Raw genomic sequence first — 15,274 nt, forward strand, 5'->3', positions numbered from 1 at the left:
GTCTTTACAGATCATCATCTCTCCTCCCTGCCCCCATTGGGGACCGGGAGGCCGACTGTCTCCCCCGGTCTTTTCCAGATGTACGTCTGCCAAAGATCCCCGCCCCCACCCAAAACCAGTATAGAGAATGATGAATGAGGACCGGGGAGCCGGCCTGGTGGGAAAGTGTCGTCGCCTTGAAAAGAGAGGGAAAGGGAAAGGAAGTGGTGGGGGGGGAGGGGAAGCGGTGGAGCAGAGAGGCCGCAGGGCGAAGAGTGTAGACAGCGGGGACACAAGCCCCCTTTGCTCCGTCAGTAACTTTGACTCCCTCGGGAAGGCGTGGGGAAATGCTCTAACCCCTGCAGTCCCTGGGAATTTGGGCTGCAAATCATTTACTGCAATCCGCACAATCCAGTCAGGGACTATCCCAGTGTTAGCTTCCAGCCCTTCCAGCTCCGGGTTCCCAGTACCGCTCCCTCTCCTCCGCAAGACTGCGCTCCAGGGCTCTTCCAGGCTTCCTCTACCGCAGGTCCCTCCCAATTCTCTACCATTCTCTGGTCAGGGGGGCGGAGTCGTATCTCCTCTTCTGTTCCTTTAAGAGGAGTCGGCTCCTCCCCTTTCGGAGTTGCCGTCTGACGCGTGATGACAGCAGCGAGTTCGGTATGTCTATGCAAATAAGAGCTCCCTGTGGGCCAATGGGGAGCGGAGGTGCTGGAACCGCGGACCAATGGGGCGGGGGTGCAGGGGCTCACCATATAAGGAGCGGCCTCGCCATAAAAGGAAACATTGTATCTCTTTATATGGGGGGAAGGGTCGGGGGATCCCTCGCCACCAGCGCGTGGTCCCGGCCCCCTCCACCCGCCGTCTCGGCCGCGGCCAGCAGCCCCTGCCCCCCGGGGGACGCTGACGGCCGCCGGGCGCGCCGCCCTAGAGTACGGACAGGGGGCGCTCCGCGCGGCCTGGGGCAACCCGGGCCACAGGGGCAGGAAAGTGAGGGCCCAGGTCGGCCCGGGCGTGCAGGGGCCCCGGGTTCGCAGCGGCAGCGGCGGCAGCGATAGCGGCGGCACTAAGCAGCAGCGGGAGCGCCGGGTTGAGCCGGGAAGCCGATGGCGGCGGCGGCGGCACCGATTCCTCGCTGACTGCCCGTCCGCCCTCCTACTTTGAGCGCCATGTTACCGAGCCAAGCTGGGGCCGCGGCGGCGCTGGGCCGGGGCTCGGCCCTGGGGGGCAGCCTGAACCGGACCCCGACGGGGCGGCCAGGCGGTGGAGGCGGCGGCGGGACTCGCGGGGCTAACGGGGGCCGGGTCCCCGGGAACGGCGCGGGGCTCGGCCCGGGCCGCCTTGAGCGGGAGGCTGCAGCAGCAGCGACAACCACCCCGGCGCCCACCGCGGGGGCCCTTTACAGCGGCAGCGAGGGTGACTCGGAGTCGGGCGAGGAGGAGGAGCTGGGCGCGGAGCGGCGCGGCCTGAAGCGGAGCCTGAGCGAGATGGAGCTCGGCGTGGTGGTCGGTGGGCCCGAGGCGGCGGCGGCGGCCACTGGGGGCTACGGGCCGGTGAGCGGCGCAGTGAGCGGCGCCAAGCCGGGTAAGAAGACTCGGGGCCGCGTGAAGATCAAGATGGAGTTCATCGACAACAAGCTGCGGCGCTACACGACCTTCAGCAAGAGGAAGACGGGCATCATGAAGAAGGTACCGGGCCGGGAGGCTGGCTGGCCACGGGAGACCGGGAGGGTGGGGACGCGCAAGGGGAGCCCGGGAAGGAGGCAGAGCCGAGGCGGAGGTGAGAGGCGGCGAGTCCGCAGGAGGTGTGTGGGAGGGGATGGCTGTTGCCCCAGGAGGGTGAAAGGGGAGGGGCCGCCAGGGAAATGTGGGTAGAGGGGAGATGCCGGGAACGTCCGGAAAAGAGAGGAAAGGCGCCGAGGTGGGAGTGACGGGCGCCAGAGAGGAACGGGGCCCTCGTAGAGCGAAGGAGTGAGGAGTGGTAATGGGAGGCTGCGGGGCTGCCCGGGAGGTGGTTAAGGAGACCCGGGGGTCAGTAGGTCCAGTGCGCTCTGGTGTTGGGGGGAAGGCGCCGGAAAAGCAGGGAGAAGAGAAGGTATGGGGGTGAGGAGGTTGGAGCTGCATAACAACAATGAGCGAACATGTGTGGGAGGAAGGTGGGCATCACTAGAGTAGTGCAGGCTGGAAGGATGGGCAGGGCTGATGACCGAATGGGGCTTAAGAGCCCCAGGTAAAGGAGCAGGGCAGGAGAACTGATGCTGCCCTGAGCATCAGAAACCAAGTCCTGAGATGGCCATGTGTCTTCCGTGCATCCACTGGAAGCTGGCATACTCCCTGCAGGACAGGCTTCAGAACCATTTGCCCTTGGAACAAGTGGGATTTCCAGCCCTAGGGGAAAATCTGTGCATGGAGTTTGGGGAGAAGGTTTGCAGAGGTACCTAGAAATGCCTCCTCTTCTAGCTGATTATCCAGTGAAAAGGATGAGGAAAGGAGTTGTCTTGGAGTATAGAAGATATGGGAAGGGGTGAAAGCAGAGGAACTGGGAAACAAGAAGCTAGAACTCTGGGAACATTGGCCGGTGTTTATATTTATCCCATATAGAAACCAAGGCTGCTTCCAGTGGGTTGTGGAACTTTGTTGGGAGTGAGGATGCTACCTATGGGGCCATCCTTGAAGGTCTGTGAAGGTCCCCTTCCTGGGTTTATGGCAGGGTAGTAGCTGCTAATCTAGCTGCCATCTCCCCTCATTCCAGACACTGTTGAATCAAGACAAAGAAAGAGAAAAGGGGGAGCAGAGCATTATAGAGCAGGACAAAATGGCAACAGGTTAGTGCCTGTGCAGTTTCTGGGAAGAAACATGGGACATTTTAGAGCTTAGGTGGCCCCTCATCCCTAATATCTATGTGGCTTCCAGTGTAGTAGCGATTTCATCCTGGTCCCTGTGACAGTGAAGACGTAGTGGGAGCCATCTCTTTGTGAGGCTCTGGGCACCAAGCTGTAGTGAGGAGCAGCTACCTGGGCCCCTCCATGTCTGCTGAGGTGTTATATGTTCTGTCACCGGGAGCTGTGGCTATTTGCTTGGGGTATCTGCAGGTCAGTGAGGCTGTTCCTCAAAAGAGAAGCATGGGTTTTTTTACTCTTCAGCTCACCTTCAGATATCCTTCAGATAAGACCCCTATAGAGTCACTGGAGAGGAAGGTAATTATGGGAGTGGGGGCTTGAGATCACTGTGTACTTCCCTCTCTTTCCCACTACCCAAGGAAGGTAGAGATTAAAAGTTTTGCTGACCTACCCATCTCCCCCCCCTACCCCCAGGCCTATGAGCTGTCCACGCTGACAGGGACACAGGTGCTGTTGCTGGTGGCCAGTGAGACAGGCCATGTGTATACCTTTGCCACCCGCAAACTGCAGCCCATGATCACCAGTGAGACTGGCAAGGCACTGATTCAGACCTGCCTCAACTCGCCAGACTCTCCACCCCGCTCAGACCCCACCACAGACCAGAGAATGAGTGCCACGGGCTTTGAAGAAACAGATCTCACCTACCAGGTGTCGGAGTCCGACAGCAGTGGGGAGACCAAGGTGTGTTTGGGTCCCCAGTCTGAGGGGAAGGAAGGGGAGGGACTTGACCGGCAGAGAGGGGAAGGGGTCTCTCTCCCCCGCCCAGGACAGGTGGATAGGTGCCTACTGATGTGGAGTGGAGCCGGGTTAGTGCCCCGCATCTTAGGATACAGGTGTCCATCCTCTCTATCCTGACAGGCTAGATAAGCGGGCGGCCTCCGTGCCCATATAAGGCCGGCTCCGGCTCCACGCCGGCCTCCCGCCTGCAGCCCGCCTGCCTGGCAGGGCCCTTGCATTCCTCCCGCCAGCTGTCTCCCTGCTGGGGGCGGGGGCGTCGCTTAGCCCTGCCCTCCTGGCCGGCTGGGTGGCCGGGGAGTAGGAAGGGAGTGCTCATGGTTTCCAGGGTCCTGGGAAGCCAGCACTGTCAGCAGGCAGGCTGGCTGACTAGGCTGGAGACTACCTTACTAGCCAGCCGCCTGCCTCTTCAGGATGTCCGGGTCTGCGCACGTTAGGGAGTGTATTCGCCCGGCTGCTAGGGATGCCAGCCAGCCGTGGTTACGCCTCCCCCTTCCTTTTCCCGGTAAGGAGAGGGGGCGGAGCTTCCTCCCTTGCTGCTCTGGGGAGCTCCACCTTCTGTGTGGCCCTTCACTAACTGGCCAATCGGAGGAAGCAGCACTGTTTGCCTTAGCAACGCCTTCGCCAATCAGGGGCTTCAAGCTCTACTGCTTAGCAAACATCCCGCGCTGACCCAGCTCCAGTATCGGAGCCCCCTCAGTTCTCTGGGCCTGGTTCTCAGCTCGTGGCTTCCTCCTTCCTCTTCTAAGAACAAAGCCTCCCTGAGGGGCGAGTCAGTGCTCTAGGCTCCCCACTCTTTTAGCAGTAGGGCTAATTTATTCCCATGAAATTTTGCTGAATGAATAAATTCTTTTGGTGCTTCCTTGCCAAACCCCCAAGATCGCTCTCAAACCCTAAATTCCCTGAAAAACTGTCGGTCCCTGTCTCAGAAGCCTGGCAATTCAGATCTGGAAGGACCCTTTTAAGGATGACATAGTAGCCCAGCCCCCTCATGTTTACAGAAGAAGAAAACTGAGGCTCAGAAAGAAGAGGTTTTCCAAGGGTCACACAGGATATCATTGCCAGAGCTGGGAACAGACCTCAGGTGACATTATCATTGTCATCATTATAAGAGCAGCAAATACTGCTTTTTTTATGAGCCAGGCACTATTCTAAGTGTTTTACATATGTTAACCTCTTTAATCTTCACAACACCTATGGGGTAGGTATTATCCTTCTTTTACAGACAGAAGACTAAAGAAAAAAGCTCAGCAGCTCAATAACTTGTCTAAGAGTCAGGCTGCAGGTAAATGGTGGACTTGGGATTTGAACGCAAGCACACTGGTTCCATTCTGGGCTGTCAATCCACACAGTTTCTTGAAGGGACAGGGTCTGGTAGAGGCTCACCACTCCATCTTTACTCTGGGTGTAGGATACACTGAAACCGGCCTTTACTGTCACCAACCTGCCGGGTACCACCTCCACCATCCAGACAGCACCCAGCACCTCTACCACCATGCAAGTCAGCAGCGGCCCCTCCTTTCCCATCACCAACTACCTGGCACCAGTGTCTGCTAGCGTCAGCCCCAGTGCTGTCAGCAGTGCCAACGGGACTGTGCTGAAGAGTACAGGCAGTGGCCCTGTTTCCTCTGGGGGCCTCATGCAGCTGCCTACCAGCTTCACCCTGATGCCTGGTGAGTCACAAGGGGCAAACTGAGCATGCTAAGAGTGGGTTTAGGGCTGACACAAGGAGAATGACTTTCCTCACTCAGGAGGAGGGTGAACAGGGGCCAGAGCCTGAGAGAAGCCTCTTATGTCCCATTGGTAGGCACTGGGTCCCTCCCCACTGGGACTTGAACTATCCTTGTCAGTAAGTTTCAGCCATATGCTCTGGCCTTGTCTAGCAAGCCAGCCCTGTGCCTCCATTGCCACAAGGACAGCAGACATTCTACCACTTCCTTACCTTGACTGGAAGGCAGATCATGTCCTTGATGGGTCAGTGCCTGCTCCTGTGTCACCTGAAGAGGGTAGAGTCAGGGCCTAGGGCAGGAGGAGGAGGGAAGGGCAAGCAGAGTGTGGAAGCCCCTGGAGACAAGATTCTGGTCATGAAGGGCCTCTTTGGCTCCCAGGAAAGATAGTGATGGGAGTCGGGGATAGAATGCCAGACCTTGGGCCTGGGGGTGTTTGAGGGTGCTTGGTGCAGGTGGTGGCTGGGTAGGACAGAGCACGAGTAAGTCTCTGTGTCTCATAGGTGGGGCAGTGGCCCAGCAGGTCCCAGTGCAGGCCATTCAGGTGCACCAGGCCCCACAGCAAGCGTCTCCCTCTCGCGACAGCAGCACAGACCTCACGCAGACCTCCTCCAGCGGGACAGGTATAGCTCGAAGCTCTGTCACCTCCCTGCTCTGCCTCCTTCTTGAGGCCTAGCAGCAGGTGCCCAGCAGTATCCATCCCATAACTAAGGTCAGAGAATTTCTTAATGTGGAGACTGAGGCTTTTGGGTTAACCCTTACCCTAATCCTTATGAGAAAGTCAGGTGAGGATGGTTGGGTTTTGACTCCTGCCCTGCAGTAGGGCTGTGGATTTCAGGAAGAAATTAGGGACCATTGAAGCTACACTCCTTACTTAGGTGAGAAGCCTGAGGCCCAGAAAGGAGAGGTTACTTGCCCAAAGACATGTTTGCTCAATTACCAGGAAGGACTTCTAGAGTAGTTGTCTCCTTGTGGGAGGGTGTTCTAGGTTTTGAGTAACCATAATTCCCCTCTGTGTCTCTAGTCATTTCAGAAATGACGAGACACTTTCAAAATAAAAGTACTTTTAAGTACTTTAAGTTATTTGCAACCTTGTTACACGAAGTTTGGTCTGTGGAAAGAGGACCAGTATCACAGCATCACCTGGGAGCTTGATAGAAATGCAGACTCTTTAGCCTCACCCCAAACTTACTGAATCAGAATCCACACTTTTAACAAGTTCCCCCGGTGACTGTATGCACGTTAACATTGGAGAAGTGCTTATTTAAAAGCTGAATCTGTTAGCCACATGTTGAAGAAGAGGGAAGAGGAGTGAGAACAAGTGAAAAATGGGATGAGGGAGCTCTCTAAAAGAAGAGTATCTGAGTTTCCTTGGGTTGGGTCAGTCATTGTAATCTTTGCTTTTCCCAGGGCTTTGGGGTCTTGGAACAGAGCAGATAGATAATGGAATAGAACGATGTGATAGGATACACTTAAAGGTTGGTGTGGTTGTGTTCAAGAAAAAATAAGGATATTCTTAGTTGATGACAGGGAACCGAGGAATAAGTTTTATCTAGCTTCTGACCTGGGAAATGGCAAGAGGGCTCCGGAGGCCTGGGGTTCCCGGGGGTGGGATGGGGGATGTTAATATGGACGAGTGCCGACCTCCCTGACGGGTGTTTGTGTTTGCCAGTGACGTTGCCCGCCACCATCATGACGTCATCTGTGCCCACAACTGTGGGAGGCCACATGATGTACCCCAGCCCCCATGCAGTGATGTATGCACCCACCTCGGGCCTGGCTGATGGCAGCCTCACCGTGCTCAATGCCTTCTCCCAGGCACCATCCACCATGCAGGTGTCCCACAGCCAGGTCCAGGAGCAAGGTGAGTTTTGGGGGGGCAGGGCTGCTGAAAGGAGGGCCATTTCCTCCCTTACACACACACACACACACACACACACTCAAATGCCTCCCCCAACTCAGATGCACACACTCACACATACCCAGACCAGGTGCTCACACATATACCTACACATTCACACACACTTACAGATGCTTGCACACATACTCCAGCACCCAGGCTGTCCACTTGGACACTCAGGCACACTTGAACACCCACACCCACATACATACTTAGACACATTTGGACACTTACCTTTGGGCACTTACATCTGAGACTCACCCAGTCACTTGTGCATTTATCACCACACCTCCAAGATCTGGAAGTTTCTCTTGAGCAAGTGATTTGAGTTTCTCCTGTGGCTTTTTTTTTTTTTTTTTTTTTTCTCCTGTGGCTTTTTAATGCAGGTGGCGTCCCCCAGGTGTTCCTGACAGCGCCATCTGGGACAGTGCAGATCCCTGTTTCTGCAGTTCAGCTTCACCAGGTAGGTGGGGGCACCTTTCACCCCAGTCAGCCAGCCCCTTTATCTTGATCTCAGGGATTCCATTACTGGGTGGTCCAAGCCAAGATCCTTAGCCGAGAGGCCTATCCATTTTCCTGGTCAGGCCTGTGTGGTGGGCAGGCAGGCAGGTGAGCAGGGGGCAGCCTGAGCTGACTGGTCAGTTCCAGCCCCCTGCGTCCTCCTCACACATCCCCTTCCCTCCAGATGGCTGTGATAGGGCAGCAGGCCGGGAGCAGCAGCAACCTCACCGAATTACAGGTGGTGAACCTGGATGCCGCCCACAGCACCAAGAGTGACTGATCCGCTGCCGCCCTGGACAGATGGCCCAAGGGACGGCACCACTTATTTATTGTTGCCTTTTCACGTTTTCTTTACACACATGTTGACGGGCCGCAGGAGGGAGGCGGGGAGGAGCAGTGGGCAGCCACAGGACTGAGCCCTCTCACTCCAGCCAAAGAAATGGGCCAGCCTGCCCTCCACCCCATCCTCCCTCACCCTCCCCTCCTTCTAGCTCCACCTCCCATCTCTGTTGATGGTGGGGCTGTCCTGCCTCCTCAGACTCCCCTTGCCAGCTTGGCTCCGTGTTTGCCATGAGTATTAGCTTACCCAATGGGACCGTGCTCCCCCTCCCACACACAGGTCTCTGTGGGACGAGGCACTGTGTCCCCCTGAGGAAGCAGTCGGGGTCCTCTCCCCAGCCTCCTTGCTGACCCCACGTCAGCTCTGCGTCTGCCACAGGCTGGGTCAAAAGAGCCCTAACCCTGCCCCTCAGGGAGCCAGCTGGGGAGATGGGGCTTCTTCCCTCAAGACTTGCCCGTGCCTGTGGCCCCTGCAGCTCCTGAGTAGCGGGGCCTGTGCACGGAGCAGATTCCTGGGGTGACCTGCCCTGCCCAGCTGCTCCCCTCGGAACTCCGGGGGCTACTGGGTTGGAGGGAACCACCGGTGTTCCCTCTCCCCCTGTCTTCCCCCCCGTCCTCCCAGCTGCTTTACTTAAAGTTGATTTTGAACTTTTTATTTGAGGAGACGAAGTGAAAACAAATCTATAAATATATATTTTTAAAATATTTAACTTTTTTTTATGGCGTTTTTCTCGTCCCCCTCCCTGCCCGAGCTCCCCTTCCCTGGGGAGCCCTGGGGCTCCCTGGAGCTGGCTGGGCTTCTGGGGACAGAGCTGCCCCATGAGCTTGGGGCCCGCCAGTGTATGGGGGAGATGCTGGGATCACCCGGTCCTGGGTTGTTTCCAGGAGAAACCCGGGGGAGGGGCCCTCAGGCCATGCCCCAACGGGGTGGGGAGGGTGACCCACAGCTCTGGGTCTCTTTTTGTCCTTCAGGGCTGTTGCTAGGGAGAGGGAAAAGGGAGACCAAATGTGGGGATGGGGGTGGGAGGGTGTCAGAGGCAACCGACTTCATTTGTGCCACACGCATGGGCATTGCAGCCTTGTGTGCCCCCAGGCCTGCAGCTGCCTGGGGCCCAAGTTGCAGTGAGCAGGGTGGGGTCTGGGAGGGGGCGGAAGGCAGGAATGGGGGGGCAGAAGAAATGGGAGCAGCTTTTGGGCTGAGTGTGGGGATAGGGGAGCCAGAAATGGCAGCTCTCCCAGGGAGTGAGCAGCTACTGTAACTTTTTAAAATTAAGACAAAAAGCCTTGAAGAAAATGACTTTATTTTTCTAAGTGTAACCTCAGTATTTATGTAATTTGTACAGGGGCCGTGCCCCACCCCCTCTACCTGCTTTGGGGTAGACCTTGAGGGTGGGCCAACATAGGGGGAGGGTCTTTTACCCTGTGTCAGAGCCTACCTTTACCACCTGTATCCAGAAAGGGAGCTTTTTCAGAACAGGGCAGCGGTGGAGTGGAGTTTTATTAACCCCTTAGGACTGCCTTCAGTAGGAACAAGCCTGCTTCTGTGATTAGGTGAAGGGGTGGGGGAAATTTTTACGCACAGCCTAGTTATCAAGGGGGTGATTTGCCGACATGTTTGAGAACCTCCGAACCTCTAACCCCCGTTGCTGTCTTGCCCCAGTTTGGAGTGCCAAGATGGAAGTCATCTTTCTGGCTTTCTCCTGGAGGTAGCTGGGGGCTTATGGGTGGCTTACAAGATTGGGGCATGGCAAATCAGGGGCTAGAGAGTGGGGGAGCTTGGGACTCAGGTCTGTAACTGCCCAGCCCCTTTTCTCTGCTCTTGTTTTCACTCCACCATCACTCACTCACTCCCCCCTCTCACCCAGGGGAGGAGACCTTGATGAGTTCCTCCTCTCCTTCCCACAAAAGACAGACCCAGTGAGTGAATCAGGCAAAGTGCTTATAATGTGTGTTGTGTGAGCGTGGCCTTGGGAGAACATGTGTGCGTCAGGGATGAGGTGGCATTTATATGTGCAGCGACCCTTGGTGTTTCCCTTCCTTGGTGGCTCTGGGGTGTGTGTGTGTGCCTGAGTGAATGTGTGTGTGTGAATGTGGGGTGTGTATGTTAGTGGTTTCTACTTCCCTGGGATGCTGACCCAGGAATAGTGGACATGGTCACAGTCCTATGTACAGAGCTTTCTTTTGTATTAAGAAAAAATACTCTTTCAATAAATGTATCATTTTTGTGCACAGACTGTGGGGTCTTTGCCTTTGTTTTCCCATATTGGAGGGAGGGAGGCGTGAACATGAATCAAACCCCAAAAGTTGCTGCTCTGAGAAGCAAGCCTGTTTGATGAAATGCTAAGGGGTGCTTTGGGCTGTTGAAATTCTAGGATTATACTTGAGGAACATTTCCGGGGGGGCTCGGACATTTATCTTTGGCCCCAGCTGTGCTAGGTGCTTAGGTCAACACAGAGAGGAGCAATTTTAATTAATAGGAAAAGTGACGCAACCAATCCAAAGCATCGGGTTTGGGAAACTCAGGGCCACGTGACCTAGTGCAACATAAGAGGAAAGCCCTAGGGTGGGAGTGTGAGTTTCAGTGGGGGATGAGGAAGGCAGACCTAGTGAAGGGGAGGGAGGGCTTCAAAGTTGATATTGGATGGAAAGGGCTGCCTACGGCTGCTGAGAAAGGAGCAATGTGACCACTACCCCGGGCTCCGCGGGCAACCGCCCACTCACCCCTCCCCCGGCCGCTCGCCCCAACGCAGCAGCCCCCGACTACTACGCATGCTCCGCTTGCGCGCTGCGCTGCTGCCGCGCTCGGCTGTGGGCCGCGGTGGGACCCGTAGCCGCCCGGCATTGCGTGCACTCGCGACGTGACCCGGAAGGGAGCTGCTGAGGAGGCGGGGCCAGGACGGCGGGGTCAGGACGGAGGGACCAGGACGGCGGGGCCAGGACGGAGGGACCGGGACGGCGGGGCCGGGACGGCAGGACCAGCGCTGTGTCCCAGCAGGGCCGAGCCGGGCGGTGGGAGGTGAGAGGAGAGTTCTGCGACGACCCGGTCCCTGTCTCGTTCCCTCCCCGGTCCCTTGCCCACTCTCCGTGGGGCTGACGACAGGAGCCAGGTCTTGCTGAGATTCGTTCGGACCAGTCAGCCTCCTGCGACCGCGCCTCTCCATCCTCACCCCGCCCCCCAAGCCCGTTCCTGTGGCGATACGGGCCTCCTCTACGGCCCCTGGGCCTGCAAGCTCGGGCCTGATCTTGCCACCTACGCCTACCTGCTGTCTCATCCCCGCATCCAGACCTCGACTCCACACCTCAGTTTATTGCTCCTGTTCTAAGCCCTCCCTCTCCCGCCATTTAGGCCTTTCCGATGGTGTTACTTCACTCTGCTCATCAGTTGTCCATCGCACATCTCTGGTTACTTCTCTGTCCTGCCCCCCATGCTAACTGGACCCCTACCCCCATCGAGGTCCACATCCCATGTTTCCCCTCCTCTTCACGCCTTCTATTCTCATCTTCTATCCCTGTACCCCAACATGACCCCTGCCCTGATCACCATTTCTTCATCTTGGTTTATCCTCCGTTCTTATCCTCATCATTCCCTGTTGTCCCCCACTGCTTCATAGTGTTCCCTGACCACTAGCATAGCCATCACCCCACACGTATTTATAATCCTTTCTGGCTTAACAGCGTTCCGTTTATCTGGGGACTGATCCTACCTTCTCCTCTAAGAATAATAACATTAGATTCTGTTTACTAAGCGCTCACTGTATGTTAGAGGCTGTTCTAAATGCTTTATGTAGTGATTTTAGTTTTTACAACAACTTCTTGAGTTGGGTATGAATATTATTACCATCTTTCAGAGGAGGGGACTGAAGCGTAGAAGTTAAGTAATTTGTCCAAAAGCATGCACACAATAAGTGAAAGAGCCAGAATTCAGAGTCCCATTTATCTGACTCTGAATCTGTACTGTTGATATATTGCCTTTCTAGAATCTCTACTGTCTCCTGACCTCATTCCCTAGCCTTCAACTCCATGATTACTACCTCTGTCTATAACTACCTGACTTAGAGCCTCACCGTACCTATTGCATAAGTGCAGGGTGGGACCTGGTTTTTTTCTCCCATGATTTTACTTGGCCCCCTAGTCCCCTCCCCCTTTCACAATATTCTCATACCCCTTTCCCATCCAGCCATCTGCACGTGGGGGCCTCCTTTCATCTCTGTTCTCTGTGTCTGCCGTGGCCCACCCTTTTATATCCACAGTCCAGTTTTACCCTGTCATTTATACTCCTTGTCCTGCCACTTCCCCATCCTGACTTTCCTGGCTTGTTCTGGCCCCACTGTCTCACAGGCTGCTGTCCTACCTGCTCACCCGTGTCATCCTTCTAAGTCCTGATCTGTACCCCTCAGCCACCCTACTGTTCTGCCCAAATTGTCCTGATTAACTGTCAACTCTTCTTGTTACCTTGCCTTTTATTCTTCTCATCCTCTTTTGTAATTTCTTCTATTTCTTAAATCTTTTCATTTCCTTCTATTGCCGTTTTTCACTCCATTCTCCTTCTCTTATAAATCCCAAAGTGTGTTCAAGTTATTCATTCCATCCTATTCTTGGCCTTTTCTCTTTGGCCTCTAAATTCCACACAACCTACCAATCACCACCCACCCTGTGTACGCCTCAAGATTCCACCCCCTTCACGTAGCCTTTTCCCTTTCCAACACAGCCTCTGTCTTTCTCCTTGTGTGCCCCAGGAAGTCAGGATGGTGGGGGAACGGCGCCCTGGGGACCTCATGGTGCCCTTGGGGCCCCGGCTGCAAGCATATCCTGAAGAACTTCTTCGACAGCGGCCTGGGCATGATGGGCGTCCTGAATACCTGATCCGATGGAGTGTCCTGAAGTGTGAGGAAGTGGGAAGAGTGGGTGTGGAAGAGGGCAAGGCAGAGCACATCCTCATGTGGCTGTCAGCCCCCGAGGTCTACGCCAACTGCCCCATGTTGTTAGGTGAGCGGGCATTACCTAAGGGACCTCAGCATGAAACAGCTGGGGGTTCCGGAAGCTTTCCCCGAGATCCGGGAGGCCTGGATGATGTGGCAATGGGAGAGATGGAGGCTGATGTGCGGGCGCTGGTGCGCAGGGCTGCCAGGCAGCTGGCAGAAGGTGGGACCTCGAGCCTCACGGCCGCTGTGCTCCACACCATCCACGTGCTCAGCGCCTACGCCAGCATCGGGCCCCTCACTGGTGTCTTCAGGGAGACAGGCGCCCTAGACCTGCTCATGCACATGTTGTGCAACCCTGAGCCTCAGATCCGTCGGAGTGCGGGCAAGATGCTGCAGGCGCTGGCAGCCCATGATGCTGGTAAGAGACAGCCAGGGGAAGAAGGTAAACACTGGGGAGAATGAGGCTACAGGAGTAAGAACAGGAAGAGGAGGGATTTCCCAGCTCTGTAAGAATACCTAGTATTTGGTGGACATCAGTTTCATTGCAAAGGGAAAAATATAAACTAAGCTATCACAGGTGCGTAAACAGGATAAAATGATAGCACCTGGTTTATCTGTCCATTCTCAGTGCAGTGGCAGAGAAGAGAAGGGAATAAGTTTATATTTTTAAACTGGTTTGAGATTTGTTAGTTGGTTATGAAATCAGTTTGGTGGGTTATAACCAACATTTTTTAAAATGTAACACATCAGTACATGGCACTTAGTAGTGTAGGTTTTGTAACCTGAAATATATGTTTCGGTTTCATATGTGTACACTTGTATTAGGTTACCATGTAAAATGTGTGTGTTCCTGTGAGTCTCAGTCACAGAGAAGTTTGAAAGCCTCTGGGGGTAGGGGATAGAGAGTCTGGGGGAAGGCAGTGGGTAAGTAGTGGGGATTGAGGAGAAAATACAGATTGGGTGTGGATTACAGGGAGTCGGGCTCACGTCCTTCTGTCACTGAGCCAGCAAGATGGCATCGAGCAGCACATGGATTTTGACAGCCGCTATACTTTGCTGGAGCTGTTTGCAGAGACCACGTCTTCTGAGGAGCACTGCATGGCCTTTGAGGGCATTCATCTGCCTCAGGTACCCTGGCAGCTGTGGGGGAAATGCTGTGTACAAGGCCTATGGCATCATTTCTGAAAATGTGGTACAGGACTGCGTCAGCCTGGGGAGCTTATTAAAATGAAGGTTCGTTTTACCCTCCCCACTCAGAATCTCTGAGATGAGAATCAGGAATCTCTGTTTTAGGGTACTCCTTGTGTGTTTCTTCTATAAATCACAGTTTGAGAACTACAGGTATGGGGATGAGGCCTTTATCTTTTTCTGGAGAGGGTGATATTGAGGGGAAAGGAGAGGGGCTAAAGCCAGGAGAAGAGGAGCCTACACCATGGACTGTGTCCTCCAGATCCCAGGAAAGCTGCTCTTCTCCCTGGTGAAACGATACCTATGTGTCACTTCCCTGCTGGATCAGCTGAATAACAGTCCAGAGCCAGGGACTGGAGACCGAGGCTCCCGACCCTCAAGGGAGGATTTTGGCCGCGAGAAAATCCGGGGGCAGCGGGAACTGGAGTTCAGTATGGCTGTGGGCAACCTCATCTCAGAGCTCGTGCGGAACATGGGCTGGGCCCGGAACCTCAGTGAACAGGCCGCATCGCCACCCCGGCCAACCCGGTCCATCTTTCAGCCCGGCATTTCAGGCCCCAGCCTTTTACTCCCCACCAACGTCGCCACCCCCAGGAGGCAAGGGCGGGCCTTCCGCCAGCGCGCTGGATTCTCTAGCCGTAGTGGCTACGGCGAGTACGTGCAGCAGACCCTGCAGCCGGGCATGCGAGTGCGGATGTTGGACGACTACGAGGAGATCAGTGCCGGGGACGAGGGCGAGTTCCGTCAGAGCAACAATGGCATGCCCCCTGTGCAGGTGAGCAGAGCGCGGTGGCGTTGGGGGTCCGTGTTGGGTGGGGCATAGCTGGGGCTTCCACACAGGGGACTACTGCAGGCCACCCAAGGAGAAAACCCCAAGAAAATTGGAATGGTTTAAAGGGGGTCAGTGGTGGAGAGGGGGGCTGTTTGGAAGGCTGAGGAAATCTGGCAGGAGTGGGTGGGCTGTGAGGTCAAGGAAACAGTTCTTCCTTCCCACCCAGGAAGCAGAGCTGACATGTTCACACACCCTGACCCCCACCAGTGGAGCTGGCTAGGAGGGAGTGTGGGCACGGAGGCCATCCGGATT

At 55.5% G+C, this 15,274-nt stretch overlaps 2 protein-coding genes across 7 annotated transcripts in view; both read left to right on the forward strand.

Moving 5' to 3' along the window:
* The first annotated feature begins 760 nt into the window (after positions 1-760).
* On the forward strand, positions 761-10,313 carry SRF (serum response factor). Of its 3 annotated transcripts, XM_032649243.1 has the most exons (8): positions 778-1,667; positions 2,580-2,654; positions 3,293-3,559; positions 5,025-5,286; positions 5,844-5,963; positions 7,013-7,204; positions 7,627-7,703; positions 7,926-10,313. In XM_032649243.1, the coding sequence occupies exons 1-8, from the start codon at positions 1,149-1,151 to the stop codon at positions 8,019-8,021; spliced, it is 1,608 nt and encodes a 535-aa protein (XP_032505134.1). In that variant the 5' UTR covers positions 778-1,148; the 3' UTR covers positions 8,022-10,313. The 3 variants fall into 3 exon arrangements, with proteins under 3 accessions (XP_032505135.1, XP_032505134.1, XP_032505136.1); XM_032649244.1 differs by lacking the exon at positions 2,580-2,654 and having other exon boundaries at positions 761-1,667; XM_032649245.1 differs by lacking the exon at positions 5,844-5,963.
* Positions 10,314-10,970: 657 nt separating this feature from the next.
* Positions 10,971-15,274, forward strand: part of CUL9 (cullin 9) — a 38,231-nt gene continuing 33,927 nt past the window's right edge. For 3 of the 4 annotated variants that reach the window (XM_032648486.1, XM_032648487.1, XM_032648490.1), the window contains exons 1-4: positions 10,971-11,096; positions 12,817-13,420; positions 13,976-14,130; positions 14,453-14,965. In XM_032648486.1, coding sequence (XP_032504377.1) covers positions 12,826-13,420; positions 13,976-14,130; positions 14,453-14,965 — 1,263 coding nt within the window. In that variant the 5' untranslated portion in view covers positions 10,971-11,096; positions 12,817-12,825. Of the gene's footprint in view, positions 11,097-12,816; positions 13,421-13,975; positions 14,131-14,452; positions 14,966-15,274 lie in introns of those variants that run through there. The other variant, XM_032648488.1, reaches the window with a different exon arrangement.

Source organism: Phocoena sinus, chromosome 11 (genome assembly GCF_008692025.1).
Source record: "Phocoena sinus isolate mPhoSin1 chromosome 11, mPhoSin1.pri, whole genome shotgun sequence".
In the NCBI taxonomy this organism is placed as follows: domain Eukaryota; kingdom Metazoa; phylum Chordata; class Mammalia; order Artiodactyla; family Phocoenidae; genus Phocoena; species Phocoena sinus.